The sequence below is a fragment of the Trachurus trachurus genome (assembly GCF_905171665.1).
Source record: "Trachurus trachurus genome assembly, chromosome: 23".
Classification (NCBI taxonomy): domain Eukaryota; kingdom Metazoa; phylum Chordata; class Actinopteri; order Carangiformes; family Carangidae; genus Trachurus; species Trachurus trachurus.
In genome coordinates, this window is record NC_139912.1 from 24,961,638 (window position 1) to 24,981,476 (window position 19,839).

The 19,839-nt window shown below is 42.2% G+C and overlaps 1 protein-coding gene across 1 annotated transcript in view; it reads left to right on the forward strand.

The window, feature by feature from the left end:
* The first annotated feature begins 5,086 nt into the window (after positions 1-5,086).
* LOC311006887 (copine-8) overlaps positions 5,087-19,839 on the forward strand; it is a 108,502-nt gene continuing 93,749 nt past the window's right edge. The window contains exon 1 of the mRNA XM_083999898.1: positions 5,087-5,282. Coding sequence (XP_083856024.1) covers positions 5,185-5,282 — 98 coding nt within the window. The 5' untranslated portion in view covers positions 5,087-5,184. The remainder of the gene's footprint in view (positions 5,283-19,839) is intronic.

A 19,839-nucleotide genomic window follows, 5' to 3' on the forward strand; every position in this document is an offset into this window, starting at 1 on the left:
AAAAACATGAGTGCCACAAGTTTAGCCTAAGAACTGGAAGCAGGAACAGGCAGCGACTGTTAACTGTTGCTACCACACCTCTACTTGCCAATAAAACCAGAATAGATACAATCTAGATTTCACATAATTATAAATATTACTAGAAAATCTTTTTTTTTTTTTTTTTTTTGATAACAGTGAGTTACATGAAGGATGTACAGTGAGCATGACCTCATTTGGCCCTACAGGTCTGCGCTCTAGCAGACTGTCAATGCCCACAGTCACCTATTTGTTCCCTTTTACAATGAAGGCTAATAACAAGGCGGGCAGCGGAGTCACAGAGGTCTTAATATAGCGATAACTTCCTGGAAGTGCCCTGGAAAGTGCCAGGTCACTGCCCAACCAGCTCCTCAGGATGTTTACTGTTAATGGAAATTATATAATGCCCACATTACTACATTACTGGCACACTGGCCCGGATAGTCAAGTTTCACAAGGAATCAATAACGACTTCCCAGACATAGCTACAGCGAGGCCTGAGAGTTCCACTTTCACTTTAATTGTTGTGCAGCCTATAATGAGTTTGGACTACACATCCTCCTCTAATCTGCTCAGTCAACACACTGATTGGTGATGGTAGGGGCCCTGTCGGATCCTCTTGTTTCACAACTAAATCTATCTGAATAATGTGATTTGTACAGCTGCAGGTCCTTTGTATTTACTGACAGATTAAAATCAATGCAGGTTAATTTCTATGTGAAATGGCCAGGGATGGAAGTTAGTGTGTGTATGTGTGTGTGTGTGCCATCTCCTCCCTTCTTTCTTTCTTTCTTTCTTTCTTTCTTTCTTTCTTTCTTTCTTTCTTTCTTTCTTTCTTTCTTTTCGTTTCCCAGTTTAAATCCAGTTCAGTTCACTTCTGTTCATGAAATAAATATGAGCACCATTAGCAGCATGAATGTTTTGTTTTCTGACATTTCAGCGAGCTATTCCCTTCAACCTGCAATATGACAGAGCACTTCTACTTTGCATTTCACTTCCTTTGACAGCCACATGTAAACAAACCCAAAGACAGAATCGGTGGGGAAAGACATGTCTGAGATAGAAACAGAAGAGGGAAGAGATAAGACCTGGGGGAGGGAAACAGGCCGAGACAGCAAAATTATAGTAAAAGATTTTTATTCAATTTTTTTCAGAGCAGCAATGGAGCTCAGGAGGACAGGGTCAATATTCACTACCCCGGCATCCACAGAGTGAATCCTCGGGCTAAAAATATCAGCGCTACAGCTTTATGACCAGAACTGATGATCTATGATACTGCTACTTGCTCTTTTAATGTGGCTACAGAGATCCACCTTCATCTGAGCTGTCAAGCAAAACAGACGGGAAAGAATAACATTGTTCAATATGAAATTAGAAGGTAGTGCCTTTTAAATCAGTTTCCGTTTTTATGTGTTCATCAAATAAGCAGTGTGAGAATGTCCAAACAGCAAGCAGGAGGCTGACAGATGGAGATATAACTGATAAGCAGGTCAAGTGTGTGCTCTTGTCTTTACATTTGCATTGGACAGAGGAAAAGCTCTTAACATGCAATTGTCTGCTGTAGATCTCTTCATGTGAGTGCAGGTCAGTATCAGTTGTGCGTGTAGTGGCTGCACGTCAGTGACTATTAAACCCAGAGAGCTCTCCAGTTGAACCCTGTGTAGTGAAGAGTAAATGAGCACATTGGAGATCATAACTACCTGGGGCTTTAAACCAGGGCAGCAAGATGTTGGAGACATGACGAAACTGCAAGAGAAGGATATAAGGAGGAGCTTCACTGTAATGATTCAGACTTTAATAGTTTGAAACACCATGTAACTATTTCACCTCACAGTCTCTGACTTTGACTTTGAACAGGGACGAGGAGGAGACACACAGTGCCCAACTGGCCGCTGTTGGTTTCCTGCCCGGCACCCTCTCACAGGAAATTGTATCATTGGCAAAAGCTCAGAGAGAAAAGACAGGATGCAAGATGCAGTCATTCTGGCTTTCTTGTGTTTGCCAGTAAGATTTATTATAGAGACATTCTTTCACTTCCCATGAAACATTTTAATAACTTAGTAACTGACATCAACATGGGGTGAAATTTTAATGATCCTTTGTTTGTGGGTGGAGAATTGAAGGGCCCACCACCCATCTGAATATTTAATTAGGATGATGTTTTATTCAGTATTTATTTTTATTAATTGAATATTTTTTTTTAAAACTTCTGTTTGGCTTTGTGCTTTACGTGGTGTATGTGTGACAGATTGTTTGTGCAATATGCTAACACGTGAACTGCAAAATGCCAATAAATGAAATTCTGATAAAAAAAAAAAAACATTATTACTTAATTGTCCAATATTTCAACCAAAAAACAAACAAACATTTTTTTAGATTAAAATTGACATTGCTATCACTTTTATCTGTATTTTGTGTGTTGTGCTAATTATTATGTTAACATTTAGCTGGAAGCAGTGCAGCTTCACAGAGCTGCTGTGGCTTTAAACACCATGGACTCTGTTTTTCTCGTCCACATAAGTGACACATTTCACACCGTGTTTGTCATACCATTCACATAACCAAGCACACGCCCAGTCTACACCACTTATTCGGCGCATTTCCCAAATTTGCAGTGCTGCTGTAGGCGAGACTCAGTTCTGGCTCTCATTGGAGCAACATTTAATACAGGTGGCTTTCAGTCTTGACAGCTAAACTGCTGAAAAGGAATTTGTTTTTTTACGTAAATCCCCTAGCACACTGCACTATTCATTACAAAATGTCCAAATTTTAAAAAAGGCCCAGAAGAGCTACTAAATGGACATTGTGGTAAAATATCTGACATGAATAACTCCTGAGGTACTTGGAAACTAATTGCACCTTGTAATGACTTTTTTTTTCAATGTCTTGAAGCACTTCTGATTTGGATGCGATTTTTATTTATTTATTTATTTTATGCTGTGTGTTAGTTGTAAAATGAACACAAAATCCCACAATTGGTCAACTGAGCTGAATCACATTCGGAACTGAGCACCACACATGCAATAATATGCAGAGTATAAATATTACATTTAACTTCTGTTAATGTCTTTGTCTTTGATGTATATGAGGAATAACAATACAATGGTGATCTATAACAAACACATGGTGATGAATGTGTTGTATGTAGGCGAGGCTTTTAATATAGATGCATGAGACTGCCATCATGGTTGTGTCATAATTATACAGCAGTTTATTAATCAAATGGCCTCTAGCTTCATGCAGTGATGAGCACATTCCTACAGCATAGTTGATAGCATAGATGTGTTGTCTGCTCTCAGAGGTTGCCTGTTTTTCTGTCTACACCTGCCGTGTTTGTGTGTTAGTACATGTGTGTGATTTGCTCAGTGTGTGTCTGTTACATTTGCCCCCGTTTGTGTTTGAACCCAACCGCCCCAGCCACCCGGGTGAACACGGGGGGCCTTTTGCCTGAAGGGGGTGTAATGGTTTTTGCCACTATGCCATACATCCAGCCCAGGGCGTGACAGTGCATGTGTGTGTGCAAGTGTGTAATACTGCTATATTTAGACATGTGCTTGGCCAGTAAACACACTGAGTAATGCAGAGATGCATCATTTTTAAGATCCCATGACTCTATTATCTTAACACACACACACAAACAAACACACACATGAACACACACTTGTGCAGTGTATAACAAAAGTGAGTAGGTACTTTGTTTATACAGCTTGTGATACTGGTGATGTGGTGATGTGACATGTAGGAGGAGGGCGAACACATAGAAGGAATATGCTCCTTTGTATCCCTGTATAGAACATATCAAGAAATACGTCATCAGCTTTCAGATGCCTTGAAGACGATCACACACACACACACACAGAGCAAAACAGTTTGAAATGATGCTGTAGGTCTCTTTTGGAAACACACACGCACACACACATGCACACAATGTCCTCATAATGTGACTCTCCTCCTTATCCCTTTACATTCATCACGCTGTCGTTCTTTTCTCTGCCAGCGGAGGGTCTCCCTTTCACTTAATTAAATCAGATGCTTATCCTCATAGCTTCAAGAGAGAGAGAGAAGGATGAAGATTATTAGTGTTTCAGTTATTAGTGTTCCCACACCAACACTTATAATTATGATACTAATAATCTCTTCACTGCTGAGGAGAGGTGTGTAGCAAAGTAAATCTACTGCCCTGACACAAAACCAGACAAAGTGTGTGAAGTGAATGAACAGCAACACAACTCGAGTTTTCAAACCTGAAAATCTCTGTTTTGTTGCAAAAGAGATGTGTAGCCATAGTGGGTTCAGTAAATAAGACAACACAACCTACATTTCCCATAATGCAGGCCAGCAGCTTCCTTCGTTTCACACTTTTCTCCCCAGTAAATACAGTACTAACATCTTTTAAATTCAACACCTGTCTGTGTTCTCCATGTCTGAGAGTCAACATCAGGGGCCCCAACAGTTGGTCCTTACCCTGGGCCCTGGAACAGCTTTCTCCGGCCATGTGAGGAGGAATGAGGGTTCATGCCAATAACCTGCATTGAATTAAACTGAACTGAACCAGTGTGAATAGAAGTATTGAGGGGAGCTGATGAAATGCGTGCATGCCTGAGTGCGCGCGCGCACGCACGCACACACACACACACACACACACACACACACACACACACACACACACACACACACACACACACACACACACACACACACACACACACACACACAGGAAATACTTTTCATGGCAAATCTACTGCATGCCCTTTTCATGGTGATTGTGTCATTGTCATAACTTCCATGCCAGTAAATCTGAATTTATATGCACAGAACAAAAGTTAACTGAACTGGATTTAAACTGAGAAACGAAAGAAAAAAAAGAGGGGGAAGGAGATGGCAGGGTGGCATACCAAAAGAGGAGAAGGGAGAGGGAAATGAGAGAAACACACAGAGGAGGGAGAAAGGGAGAAAAGGAGGAGAGGTGACATCACTTCTCCAGCCTCTATCTCTCCCCTCTCCCTCTCTCTTTGCTCCACTTCTCGCCGAGGAGGCGCGCGCTCACACTCACTCACACACACAAACGCACGCGGAGCTGCTCGCGCTCCTTCGTCGCTCATAAAGAGGAGGATTGGACCGCACGGGGGAAAAGAAGAAGAGGGGAAGAGGAGAACAACTGACAGGATGAACAACGGCTTCCTAAACATGGCGTCGTTAGGCGACCTCGACCCTCTCAACGCGTCTATTCCAGCCACCAAAGTTGAAATCACAGTGTCCTGCAGGTAAGGGAATGTGTGTCCACCTACCGCAGCCAGACCGGAACAACAACACAGCTCAGTCAAGTGTAGGCTACTTTAACTCCCACTAACTTTTTGTTGACATTCCTTTCGTTGTTTTTCCACCGACAGACAGCACCGTGTAAATATCACGTTTTCCTCTCACCGAGTCGGAGTAACGTCACACTGTTAGTTACTGTCCGTTTGGCAGCGTGACCATCACGAGCCGTGTTGGCTGTCACTTTTAGTCCACTTCAACTAGCCATGATAGCCTCACTGTTTATGGAGGATAACGTGTACACGAGACTATAACACAACAAAACTCTAGACTACATTATAGGTGAATACTGTGATGTTAAAACACAGGAAGATCGACACTCAATCGTTTTTGAGACGCGCCAGCTTACTTTTTATTTTATTTTATCTATTTACTTATTTTTATTAGCTAACATGTTTTAAACAAGTTCAAAGTAATGGCAGTTTGAAACAATGTTCAGGAGTGTACAAAATATACAAAACGTAGCCTTCAGTCACACTATATAAGCATAATAACGTCGATACACATCAAATAGGTAAACAGTGTAGGAAGGGGTCCTGTGTTGAGTGTATGATAGAAAATGCAGTGTAATTGTTGACACTAATGATTAATTGTTAATTGTGTAGACGTTCCCCAGCTGTGTTGTCCCTCCTAAGACTTGTCTTATTGTTGTCTTTGCAGTATTTGACACCTGACAGTGTTGTTTGTCAGCTGTCCTAACAGGCCACTCGGCTTGCCTATCAAATACATGTAAAATGTATTCAATCATAAATTGTTTGGAGGAGTTGTGATGGATGTGTGTGTGTCCGCGCGTGTGGCTGACATGATGGAAACAGACGGGGAAAGCAGGGGACAAGGCTAGAGTGTATTTAACCCTCTGAAGGGGGTCTTTGTTTCTCATTCACTGAGGATTTTTACTCTGCAAATGAGCAGGGAGGGAAATGCAGGGAATGTGGCTTCTTTTTAACAGACTGGTGACCCACAGTGATCTGCACACTACCTGTATATGCTTCACTGACCAGCCCCCCCTAGAAGATCCAATTAAATGTGTTGCCTCCACTAAAGCAAACAGGGACCATTATACAGTAGCCTATATGCACTGTTAGTTCTGTCTTTTACCACCTTAATACACCTGTAAATGTTTACAGCGGAAAGATAAAACACATCTGAACAAAAGCCTTTTGAAAATAATGTTTCCTCTTAAATATGGCACGTCAACAACAATGAAGTGTCACAGTGCAGCTGCTGTTGTTGTAAAATAGCTTACAGTGTTTTGTAATCATCTGCGTTGTTATATCGCTGCCTACAGGCTATAAAAAACATACTGTTAAAACAAGCTGTGAATTGGTTGCATTCAATAGGGTGCAGTGTGTGGGTGTTCTTCTCATTTGCTAAATGATCTTTTATTAGAGTCTGGGCAGTGTGCGTTAATTTATATCTGATTATATGTATTGTAAGTCTGTAAAGGTTGAACAGTAATCTTCCTGGAATAAGAAAACTTTTCTTGCATTTGAAGAACAGGTTTGGGCAGATACCAAGGAGATGCCAGTTTATATTGTTGCTACCTGTATGGGGCTTTTGTTTATGGTCTCTAACTCTGCTTGTGAACTTCCTCTTAAAGGGACAATGACAGCGGCGTTATTCTCATGACTCGCCATGAAACCGAAAGTAAAGAAACGTTGCCTCGACCAGCATTTCCACCACCACTAATAATAACAAAATAACCATAGAGACAAAACGATATATTTATGGAAAATGGAGCCATTAACAAGTGGTAACGTAGATTCATCCACATTAACGTGAGACTTTTTTATAACCAAATAGAAACTCGTTGTCCCTTTAAGTTCTGCGACTCAGTATTGTTTTATGTGGGGTTGACTTTACACAATGCATTTCATTTCATTTATTAAGGACTCAAGAACAAGTCGGCAGAATTTGCTTTTGGCACAGGATGGTAGCACAATAAGCACATAGTTCTGTGTTGGCACAAAACATCATCAAACACTACACATGCATGCTGTACATTTAACATACATCAACAACATAAACATCAAACATTTTCCATACAGACTATATATTTAACATAGAGTTTGGAGGTGGGTGGAGTTCAGTGACCTGAGTGGGAACGGCGTTGTTTTAGTTGATATGGACCTAAAGCGTTGAAACAGGTGGTTACAGTAGCTGGGTGTGTTGGATCAGAGATTGCAACATGAAATCAATTTATTCTTTCAACTGTAGCAAATGTTTGTCTGTGATGAAAGCATGATTGAAATGTAACACATGTAACAGCACATAAAGTAAAGATAAACTTTCCAGATGAACTTAATGCAGTGCTATACTGCTCCACTACTCTCATTAGTGGAATGGACAGAAACAGTGTGCTGCTTCTCCTGAGTCCCTCAGATACTGTGGTTACAGTTTCAGTCCCATCTCCTTAGTAACAGAGATCATGTCATGTTCCAGTAGAATATATAGTTTGGTAGAGTTTGCTAATGTCTGAGTCACCCAGCTCCTCAGCCCCCGAGGGAGAGTGTGTTTTGGTGGCTGCCCTCCCACCTCCAACCCGAGGGGGAGTGGAAATGCCATGGTTACATCCAGGTGTGTGCGTGTGCACTCACTCTACCTGTTTGTGGGAGTTTATCTATAGACTACACGTTGTGTATTCCTGTATGTTTCATTTGTTTTGTAAGCGGAATGGGCAGTGTAAATTATCACCATGGTAACTTTTTTTTTAAGTTACCCCCTCCCCATGTGTGTGTAGGGTGGTGTAAGAATGAGAAAAGGAACTGACGAGACAGTGGCTCAAGAGTGAGCAACATGAGTGGCATTTTGAATGATAATACACCTGCAATGAGTGTTACCGTCATTCACAAGTGATTTATGATGAAAGAGAAGAGAGAGAGCTTGGAAACTGAATCTTGTGTTTGAGTGGATCTAATGGAAGGAGAGTGCAGAAATCTGCAGCGTTCATTAGTGACTTTCCATAGGAAATGGCAAAGTCTTACTTTGTGCATTCTGGTTTTAAGGTGTTGTAACTACCAGGAAGAACTCTTTACAGGCAATTTGCCAACAAGTGTTGTTTAATCATCTCTCATTTTCACTTTTGATTTCATATTCATACTTGTTAAGCCTTTTTAAGACACTGAATGACTTATCACCACAGGAACTTGGAAAAGAGGAAGTGCAGAAGGTGGGAAAAGAAAGAGTCTGAGCACCTCATTCTAAACGGCTCTCCTTCGTGTAATTGTTATGTAGTCAGCGGTGACATAATAGTTGGAGAAATATTGACGGATCCTCTTTAGCCTGTATCTCCAGCTAATTCTGATAATACTCTGCTGCAGTGGGGAATGTGAATGGAGCCTGGCTCAGACGCAGCAGTTAGCCAGAGACATTTTGCTGATTGATGGGAGAGCCTGAGGTATCAGCTTGGATCGATCCACCGCCAGCTCTGCCCACTGTGCAGCACAAAAGCACACATGCATAAAAGTATGTTCACACATACCGCATACCGTCGGGCTACGTATATAAATGACTGTACACAGAATCTATCCCTCACCCACCCTCGAACAGTCACAGAAGAATAAATTACTCCCTGATGCACTTTAGTGTTACCACCTACATGTTTGAGCCAGGGGACTCTGTGGTGAATGGCCCCAAGTCCAAATATACCATTAGGGTCATCGATCGGGCCAGCACACAGGTTGTTTCCTGTTATTTCACAGTCACACACAAAAGCAGTGCATCTAAAACATCTAAAACAAGTGACAGGTTCCTCAGGTTCTTCTGGGTTTGGAGAAAGTTAGTTTTTGTAGTTCAGGTCTCAGGTTAGTATTTCAAAGATGCCTTTGGTCACTGTACAGGCAGCGGAAGTTGAGTGTGTTTACTTGTATAGTAACAGTACAGTATAATGTATTGGATATTCAGCCATAGTACTATTGGGCTACCAGTCAAGCTGTGCCTGTAGTATTGAAATCTGTTAAGCACTGTTGGTTAGCATCAACTGTAGCATATTCACATCAATCAGACAGTTTCTCATTCAAACCGTATTATTATTATTTTTTACTACAAATGACTAATGATCCTTACATGTAGCCTACATGTTGATCATGTAAGGAATCAACAACTATTGTTTTGATATTTGTGCCAAAGCTCATATTGAATATTAAAAAAAAAAAATCCAATGATAGTGAGTCTTAGTTGGGTTTCAATGAATATGCCTTCTACAGCTGAAATGATCTGTCGCTCAATTAGCTGGTGATGGATCTACCTGTAGGCTGTTTCCTCAATGTCACTCTTGTACTTCAATTTTACATTATTATAACAAGCTTTTTGGCAGTGGACTGTCGGTCCGACCAAAGGAACAACTGATAATGTCACCTAGAGAAATCTGATGAACATCTTTCATGTTATTTATTTATTGTTGATGTTATTTATTGTCCAATTGAGATAACAATGGTGATGAAGGCAGATTCTTCACAAATAATCACAAGTTGTGGCCATGTTACTCTCTGGTCCACTTGTTGATCTTACACACATATCAAACTGTTTTTTTTTTTTTTTCACTTCTAGCACTCTTTGCTGAATTTTCACAGTTTCTGTATTCAAAGGAGGAAAGTGCTCCATGCTGGACAGTCTGCCTCTGGGTATAAAGGGTTGCTGTTACCACTCTGATACTGACGATGCCAGCAGGCTGCTATGTCACTCAAAACATGTTTGTGTGTTATGTTTTATTATTTCTACTGTTGCTGCAATTCTTTTCTTTTTGCTTTTTTTTCCCCTATTAGCAGCACTGTAGTAGGATGTAGACAGTGTCAGTCAGGCTGGTTGGCACGATTTTACCCTGTCTCTCTGTCCTCGCTCTGTTTCTTGCTACAGTATGCATCCCAGCACTGTCAGTAAACATGGTAACTGTTGATAGTAATAACTATCGGGCCGTCTCCTCTGTCTACCTTCTCTCTGCTGTCGAGCAACGAGATGCATGAAAAAAAAAGGAATCTCTCGCCAGCGCTCACTGTTGCCACAACATATTAGTTGTGGTGTAAATGAAAAATTGAAAGATGGTACAGTAAGCATCGGATTGGCTGACCATCACACACATATGCATGCTTTGTTGTGCACATGTGAGGTCTTTATTAGTCTTAATCATCATGTATCCAAAACACCGCACTACACACTTAATACATGTCTGTGTAAATTGTTCCGGACTGATTTCAGTAAAGGTTGGTTTAGAAATATGAAAGGAGGCCAAATTTGAAAACGAGGTCATATTTGTGCAAGCCTGAAGGCTGGGACATGCGACTGCTGTGATCCTAATGGATTCACTCAAAAAATGTGTCATCAAATCAGCTTCAAACCACAAGTAGTCCTGCGGCTTTAGGTATTTCTTGTCACACCAAATACGAGTTCAAATAACCATTATGTAAGAGTAGTTTGAACCAGTGTTTTGTGGCAATTTCATATTCTCCCTTACTGCCTAACCACCAATTCTGAACCCTCACCATTTGACCTTTACTGAAGCACTGCCTCAGGACATGGCAGGTGAGAGTGTCCTCTCTGGTGGAACCAATCTAAACTCTCCCATTGAAGCTGGATCAGTGCACAGTAGACGGAGGCAGCCCGCACTTTGAATCAGTTGGCAGCGGGCGGACGAGGCAATCATACGCTGGTCATTGGTGTTCAAGAGGAGGACTGTGTTGTGTGGCGTGGTGGGAAAGCCTGGCCTTTGTCTACTTGTGAATGGGCTGGTTTGGCAGCAGGGCTGTCGGTGTGTGTTGGCCGGGCACACAGCGACACTTTGGAGCTGGAAAGCAGACTCCTATTGAAACAAATCATAGCATGAGTAACATCTCGTGCCTTCTCTCATTCCTGTAGTTTCTTCATTTTTCTCAGCACTCGTGTTGCCCATCAGCTGGTGTTAGAGTAAAGCTGAACGCAGCATGACTGCACTTACACAGATGAACCTGTTACAGTCGTTTGTATGATCTCATTTCCGTATTATCTCATTTGTAAATGATCTCCCACCACCTTAGGAGTTCCTAAGGTGGTGGGAGCTGGAGTATTTATGCGTGTCTTGTATAATCAATTAGATGATAACTGGCTGTGAAATCCAGCTAGTTTCAAAGTGACTCATCTAATCAGTGAATGTGTTTGTTTAGGACAGAAAAGCTGCAGTGTATACAAAGGTAAAATGGTTATATACATCACAGTGACTGTGGACTGACTTACTCAGATCCACCCAGATCATTTCTCCTGCTGTCAGTCAGGCTGACAGTCAGTCAGTCATGTTACCAACACAACCAGCAGCTAATAACTAGGAGCTATTGTGTATTTGTGTGTTTGTATTTCTGTGGCTGCATGCACAGTGTACACTTTCCCATTTCAGTGTTGACTATGAAGTCTTTGGTTTGGATGTGAGTTGCAATTGTTGTGGTGTAACACTGGCAACCAATTACCCTCTGACAAACAAACAAGGAAACAAACTTTTGTTTATGTCTGCAAATCAATAGTGTAGCATGAAGTGTTGCAGAGTGGTGTGTGTATGTGTATGTGAAATTTAAACACATTAGACTTCAAGAATTTATTGTATTTGTGATATGTTTCCAGATACCACAGAAAGAAGCCAGACTCAAACTTCTGTCATATTTTGAGATACGTCATATTTGGTGAGGCCATAAGTGTGTGATGATCAAACCATGCTCAATTCAAACCATTTTTAAATCCACTTTGGAGAGCAGTTGATAGCAGACAAGGTGGACTGTTGAAAAGAGTTCCACGTTGGACCCCATGTACAAAGTTAACTCTGCACCAATTAAGAAAAAACCCATTAACTGCTACCATGAATTTTAGTCTCCAGATTGACTATGAAAATTAGTGAGATCTAAGAAGTGGTTTTATTACAAGATTGTGAGATTTCCAAAAATAAAAACAATGATTATGTTTGAATCTCTGCTTGGGAAGCAGATAGAAGACACTTTAAGTTATTGGGCCAGAGCCAAGAAAAGGATGAAAAGTAGGCTAGATAAATGTAGGCTGTGTAAAGCTGGATCTTAGCACACACAGACTTTGGACTATTGAGCCAAGATTAAAGGAAGTAGCTTTCATTTGGACTCTATACCACTGCTGTCATAATGAGAACATACTCACACATCACATCCTTAAAAAAATAATCCCAAAGAGAGCATTAAAAGCAGATTAAAAAGTTACACTTTGGTGCCTTTCTTACTGACACTGATTCCCCCAGAATTGTTATCGTTCATCATCGACTGCACCAGTCACGACTGGTATCAGCAGAGTATTTAGTGTCACTGCATTTCTTTAAAGCAGAAGTAAGCGATCCAGTGGTTTTGGCTAACTTCCTGTCAGCCGATGGAGTTAGCAGTCCCTGCCCTTGTCCCTACGTCACCACATTCACGCGCATCCCTTGGCTGCACACACAGAGAGGACCGCCCCTTTATGCCGTTCTCTCTCCTCATTGGATAAAGGTTGTAGGATACAAGGAAAGTTTTCTCCTGGGCTTACAGCAGAGCAGAGTGACTGACAGACCCGTGTTTCAGACCAAACACTCTATAGAAGTGATTGCTGTCGGAAGATACAACTATTTAAGACTTATATTAACACAAACATTCCGCTTACTTCTGCTTTAAGAGATAAAGTAAAGCTAATGGATGAGACTCTCAGATTCCTCGAGGGTCACATGGCCCCCCATGGACTTCACACCATTGATCGTGCTGATTCACATTTTAAATCTCGCTATTGATATTTCTCCGCAGCTACAGGAAATCTTTATCACGCCGCCTTCTATTTTGCTGCCTCCGTTTGAGCCACTTACCTTGCGACCCCGCCCTTTAACATCACAACTCAGGACCAACCCGCTATCTATTTTCAGGTCGCTCACTCCCACTCGTCTGTGGGGAAGTGATTGCGTTGACCTTTTTGGCCCCCAAAGAGCTCACATAATGGTTCTCTTATTGAAGACGTCGCTGACAGCCATCACTTTGAAGGGAAGACATGGGTTGCCTGCTGGGCGCCGGTTCAATGCCAGCCAAAAGCACAAAAGGGGTGTGTGCGAGTGTGCGCGATGACACGACGACGGCCGATAACTTTTTTTCTCTGTGTTTACACGTGGTTCCGAGCAGCAGGGGGTACAAATGATTTTGGATGACAATGCGTGGTGCTGGCAATCAGTGAGACAAAGCTGTATTGGAGAAAAAAACCCTTTCTGAGCTGCTATGAATTGATGCTATTGTCTTGTCTGCCTTGCATTACCTCTGTCTGGATCATGAGTGTGCTTTTGGAGTGTCGTTATGTGCATCTAGGAGAGTTTTTTGTGCGGGTTAGAGGCCCGAGTCCTGTTCTCTAATCAGGTTTGGGTTTTTTTTCTGCTCAGGTCAGTAAAGATTTATGCACTCTGAGGAAATTACTATCGACCTCCTTCGTTCTGTTGTGTGCTCACCGCGGGGAGTTTTTCTACATAAGTCACCAGACGCATGTGCACCGTGTCAGGACTTATGTGTGTCTATGTCTGCTTAATTGCACTGTACACACACACACACACACACACACACACACACACACACACACACACACACACACACACACACACACACACACACACACAAGCCACACACTTACAATGCCTCTGATCCATACATCAAGCTGTAGAGCTGTGGCGAGAAAATGGATTGATAAAGATCTGACAGAGAGGGAGAGCGAGTCATTGGCAAAGGTCAAGGGCTACACAAACACATGTGCGCTCCCTCGCTCACACAAACACACACACACACACACAAATCAGTTGTGTACCACTCTGCTGCTACATGCAGAAGTAATACATATAGGGGTAATAGGTGTACCCATCGGCCTTACTCTCAAGGTTAGACAGGTGTGGTGTTATTTTAAATGCAGGTAATAAAACATGGACTCAAGGACATACACACACACGCACAGTGAGACCCACATACATACACAAATACCTTCCACATCAGCCACTCACAGGCAAATAAACCCCTTCTACCTAGCCTGTTCAAGGCGGAAAGGCAGGAGGTCAAAGAGTTAGAGTGACATCTGTGTGAAAGCATGGAGAGACATATGCAACCGCCACCACTCTGACTGCTGAGACATCAACACTTTATTTAAAATCACACACAGCAATGTGCCAGCTTGTCTGGTTCAGCGTAAACAAGCAAAGGTGTCAGAATAAGGGGGTCTTGTTAAGACAAAATAGTGGGACTGATGAATGGTTAAAAATCGTTAATCGTATTTGATCGGCTTGGTCTTGTGGAGGTTCTTCTGTGTTCCTCTTAAAGGGATAGTTCAAATTGGCCCTTTGCCATAATCCCTATAGTCATAGCAGTAGGTTTGTTACCTTTATTTGTCGGTGCAAGCTATTTTTAGAACAGCGGAGCAGAGCCACGAGCTGCTCAGAGCTACGCTGCAGAGGCTCATGGGATTTCTTGGTTATTTCTTGATTGGGGCCAATTTGCCAAAATGTTGAACTATCCCTTTAAGATATTCCTGGAGAATAAATATGCAGCGAGACCTGTTGACCTCAGGGTCAAACAGGCGTTGAAAGCTCCACTCAGCGGACCATCAGAGAATGTGCTGAAGGCGCAATAGCAAATTAATTCATCAATAACGACAAAGATGTTGAACAGGACCCCCGGGGAGCAGTGGAAGTGAAGGATTGCTTATGGGCTGACATGCACAGACGTAGGGATGGGTACCTTTCGCATTTGAATCGATACGGTATCGATACTCGGTACCTGGGAACCGATATCGGTACCAATCGGTACCTGTTTTCGGTACTTTTTGTGTGTGTGGTAATTAAAAAAAAAAAAAAAAAAACTCAAAATGTCTAAAATTTTAATATTTACCTCTTAACATCACAACTCCTCAGCCTTTAAGAGTATTTTATGTTTTAGGGATGGGCAATGATTTTCATATAATGGAATAGTCATTCAATGAAAAAAAAAAAAAAAAAAAGTATATGAGACTATCGTCTTGTCTGAAAAAAATGTCCGTTTTTACTGAGGAGAAACATGGAAAGACTCCTACAGCCATCAGAAAGCTCTGTGTGAAACTTTGTCAAATAAAAAAACAACTGAAACTGCAGTGCAAACTCTGCAACATGTGGACTTCACGTTTTGACGAGAGGAGAGGGGGAGACTTCATCCTCGTTTAGGTCATAGATGTGCTCTCATTACGTGACGAGGACTTGAATGGCGCCGCTGTGATGAGAAGCGGGACTCGGGACCGGACCGCTTCGGTACAGATTGTCACAACAGTCCGTTCCTCACGTTAAATGACGGACGGCTGTTTTTCAGGTAGTGATTTAAAACGACGGGCTGGCTCTACCGCTTCTCCGCGTCTCATTTCAGAGAGAGAGAGAGAGAGAGAGAGAGAGAGAGAGAGAGAGAAGGGGGGCGGGCGCGAGTGTGCGGGGCTCATGCAGACTGCCGCACGACGAAGGTGCGTTCAGGTACCGAAATGTGGTACCGATTGACTTTATGTGAATCGATACTCGGTACTTTGGTGGGAATTCGGTCGGTACCAAAAAAGTACCGAATTTCGGTACCCATCCCTACACAGACGTAATATACATACAGTAACACAAGCACACACGTGTTTAAAAGCATTTAAACCCTCGTCGTGCACTCACACTGGCAGGAATTTGCGCCGCTGTGCCTCCCATCAGTCAAACAGCTGATGACATTTTCAGCACAAGAGACACACATTAAATACGCTCACATTTTGATGCTCTGACATTTTATTTTCATACTGATGTAGATTGCGTCCCGTGGGCCATGAAGCCATAATAAAGGAATCAAAACATCTCCTATAAATTCTGCCAGCCCAATTTGATTTTTGTTTTTTTGGGACATTTTTGGATGAGATATCTGGATGGAGAATAGGCTGCATCTGATGAGATATTTTTTTTCCTCTGCTGTTTCACAAAAAGAGAGGCACGTCGCTTCACAATGAGCTCTCAGATTGACATTTGCAACACAGATTTAGACTATATGACAAGTAAGATTACTTGACATACAGTAAATCACCCTCACAGCCGTGTTTCCAGCCTGTGATGCTGCCTCCCACCAACCCCGTCTGTCTCCCTCCCTCATGTAGAAGCCCATGGCCTCGCCCTGCACACTACAAGCACGCCTGTCTCCTTCTCTCACATACACAAACACACACTTGGTGTCCTGCTGATAACATGGTAGGAAGGCCGCATGCACACATGTGAGAAAAAAGAAGGGTAAGGAGCGAGGGGAGTCGGAGATAGAAAGAGAAATACCTCCATCTTCCTCCCTCCCTCTCTCCCTCCGTCTCTCTCTCATCCCCTTGCCCTGTTGTCGCCGACGATAGCTCAGAGTAACCTCGTCACAACCGTTACACAAACGTGCACGCACGTGCACTTACACACTCACTCTGTCGGTCTGTAACAGGGTTATTCACAGAGACAGACATGTGCAGACACAATCGCAAAACCACCCATACACACACACACACACACACACACACACACACACACACACACACACACACACACACACACACACACACATAAACACTGACTGTTTGAGAATGTCCCATTTAACACGCCACGTCCTGACATTACAGTATATACTCCATGACTGAGCATGAAAATGATTCTAAACATTAACAACAAACACAGAGGAATAAGATCGTTCTGTCATATCTGTATGTGAAGCAGCCAGCCCAGACAGTACTGAGCTCTTCCAGTCATGTGTTGATGGAGGAAACTAGGCGACTTGGACTAAACTGCACTGAAAGCGGTGACAGAGGCAATTAAGGTAAAATGCCACTGGCACAGATGCGTGGCTGTGTGTTGTCCATGACTGATGTGTATTTTGTTGCACATGTCTGTGTGTAAAGGGATAGCGGCATGGCATATTTTAGCATGTGTGTGTGTGTGTATCAGTGTGTGTGTGCTGAGATGTTCTCTTGGCTCTCCCAGCCCTTGTCAAGAAGAATTAGGGCAGCCCTCTTAGAGCAGCAGAGAGAGAGAATACAAGCTGCTGATGCTCCCCTTCACTATGTGTATGTGTGTGTGTGTATGTGCATGTGTGTGAGAGATGAGGGGGGGTTTGTGCAAGCATGTGGTTTTCTTCATGCTGTGTAACAAATGAACTGAAATTGGATGGATCAGTAAAGATGCAAAGGGAAAGAAGAAGTGGAGGAAAAAAAGCTCAGACAAAAGAGAAGCAGGTACCTGTAGCACCGTGCTCAGCGACCTGTTGAGAACATCTGAGCATGCCCAGTTCTCTCCTCTTGCGCCACATGTTTCCAAGAATATTCGTGGTCTGTTGCTAAGCACGGACACACACACACACACACACACACACGCTCAGTCCTGCAGTGGCAGATGTGATACTGAGAAGTGCATGAAAAGCCAGGAGAGTAAGACCTCTATTTAAATGTAAATGTACACCAACGCTACACACAGGTCGCTGATATGAAGAGTAGGAGATGCGACATATAAATGACATGTCTTCATTGTTTTTTACTGTTTATGTTGATGTAAAACTGACAGGGCTCCAGACTATTATTTATCACTAGGGGCACAGTGGCCCCTAATTTTAGGGAAACAAGCAGAACACTTAGGGACGTAAATCGACTTGCAAAAAAAATATTCACATTTCCTTTTCATTCATAATCCTCACACACATTGGCCTGACATCTGTGATGACAGATACTAGGTACTTTGAGTCATCCCTTCCATGTTTCACCAGTGTTCCAAAAAAGGCAAATTCACTGGTTGCAGATACACAAGTAGATGAAAAATGTATTTGCACTACAAAATGTCCCCATTTAGTGGCATAAAATATTACATTTTACACAGATATTTGAAAGAGAGAATTAAAGCACCTTAGTCATTTTCTTTTCTACACCCATCACACTAGTTGTGTGGCACTAGAAGTCTGGACATGGTGTGTTAGGCCTCCATAAGACACCCTCAGAGCTCCATTATACTGTATTCTTGGTATTATATTTTTGGTTAGCACTCAGGCTCATCATCAACTGCTTTTAGCAGCTTTTAGCTCCTTCCAGCTCATTGTGGTTTTGTGGATTGTGGTTGGCAGGTTGCTGCTTCTTTATGTGACTCAGAAATCGTTTGTTCATTGTTTGATGAGAAATGAACCATGTGGTTGTTTTGAAATGAATCAAATCTTGCGAATTCACCTGTAAACTTTTATTTTTACACACTAGAACCTGACTGTAAACAGAAGAGGAAGAGTAGCAGGCGGCAAAATGAGTCTTTGATACTTCAAACAGGAAGTGAGGGGATTAGAACCATATAGGCTCTGGTATGAATGTTTGCTCAGAGTCCCACCTGTGCTTTGATAGGACACATGTAATATTAATATGTTATGAATCATTGTGTAATCTGACATCCAGGTAGGGCTGGGCAATATGAGAAAAAATCCTATCACAATAATATTTTTCATATCAGTCGATATCGATAGGCTATATATCACGATTTCAGTCAGATTTGAAGATATATCATAATCATATATAGCTATAGATTGACTCAACTGTTATCAGTTATTCTCTAAGGTGAGCCACACAGCCATATGATTGATAGAGGAAAAGTTATTTTGCGATCGTTATCGCTATATCGCCCAGCCCTACATCCAGGCTGGTGTGATCAAATGTACACAAGTTGACTACAACACCTTTAAATACAATGTGAAATTGCATCAGGTAGAAACTGGATGACACTGACAGATGTCGAACCACATTGAGTTCATTTGTAATCCTCACTGATGCTGTGTGCAGCTGCAGTCCTTTTGATTTTGACTTTGTCGGCAAGTTCTGTTTCAAAAAGAAGGACGAGGGATCAAGGTTCTTATATGCGGCTTTGTTTTGTTTTGTGAGGTTTCCCTGATACCGTGGTGCTGATAGAAGCTAGATATACACATTCAGCGAATCGACTGTCTGGCCACATTTCATCGTCTCAGACCACAGTCTGCCTGCTGTATCATACAGGTTATTTTCTATTCTGGATGCTTTTAACCTTTCAAGACATTAATTTGCGTGTTGCAGTGGCACAGCGGCTCTTGCATTGATACAGGTTTGTTTGTGTCCTCAGCGGTGCCGAGGGAAGTTTCACATGGAAAAGTCATTTTGAAAACCCACTGCTTGTCGCCTGGCATCTCTCTGCTGGTCTTTCTTTCTTCTGTGCTTCATGGTGTTTTCAGTCACATATGGACTCAGATTCAGATTAGTCACCACAGCAGAAATAGACTCTTTGTTTTCCACCCAGACTTGTTATCTTTAGCATTGCCGATTTATCTGTGTGTGTTTTCCTTATCTTGTTTATTGAGTTGATGTATCTGAGGTTTATTAGACCTGGAATATTGGACCAGCGCATATCATGAAGCAATATGTCCAGTTTGTATTGATGTGTGTGTGTGTGTGTGTGTGTGTGTGTGTGTGTGTGTGTGTGTGTGTGTGTGTGTGTGTGTGTGTGTGTGTGTGTGTGTGTGTGTGTGTGTGTGTGTG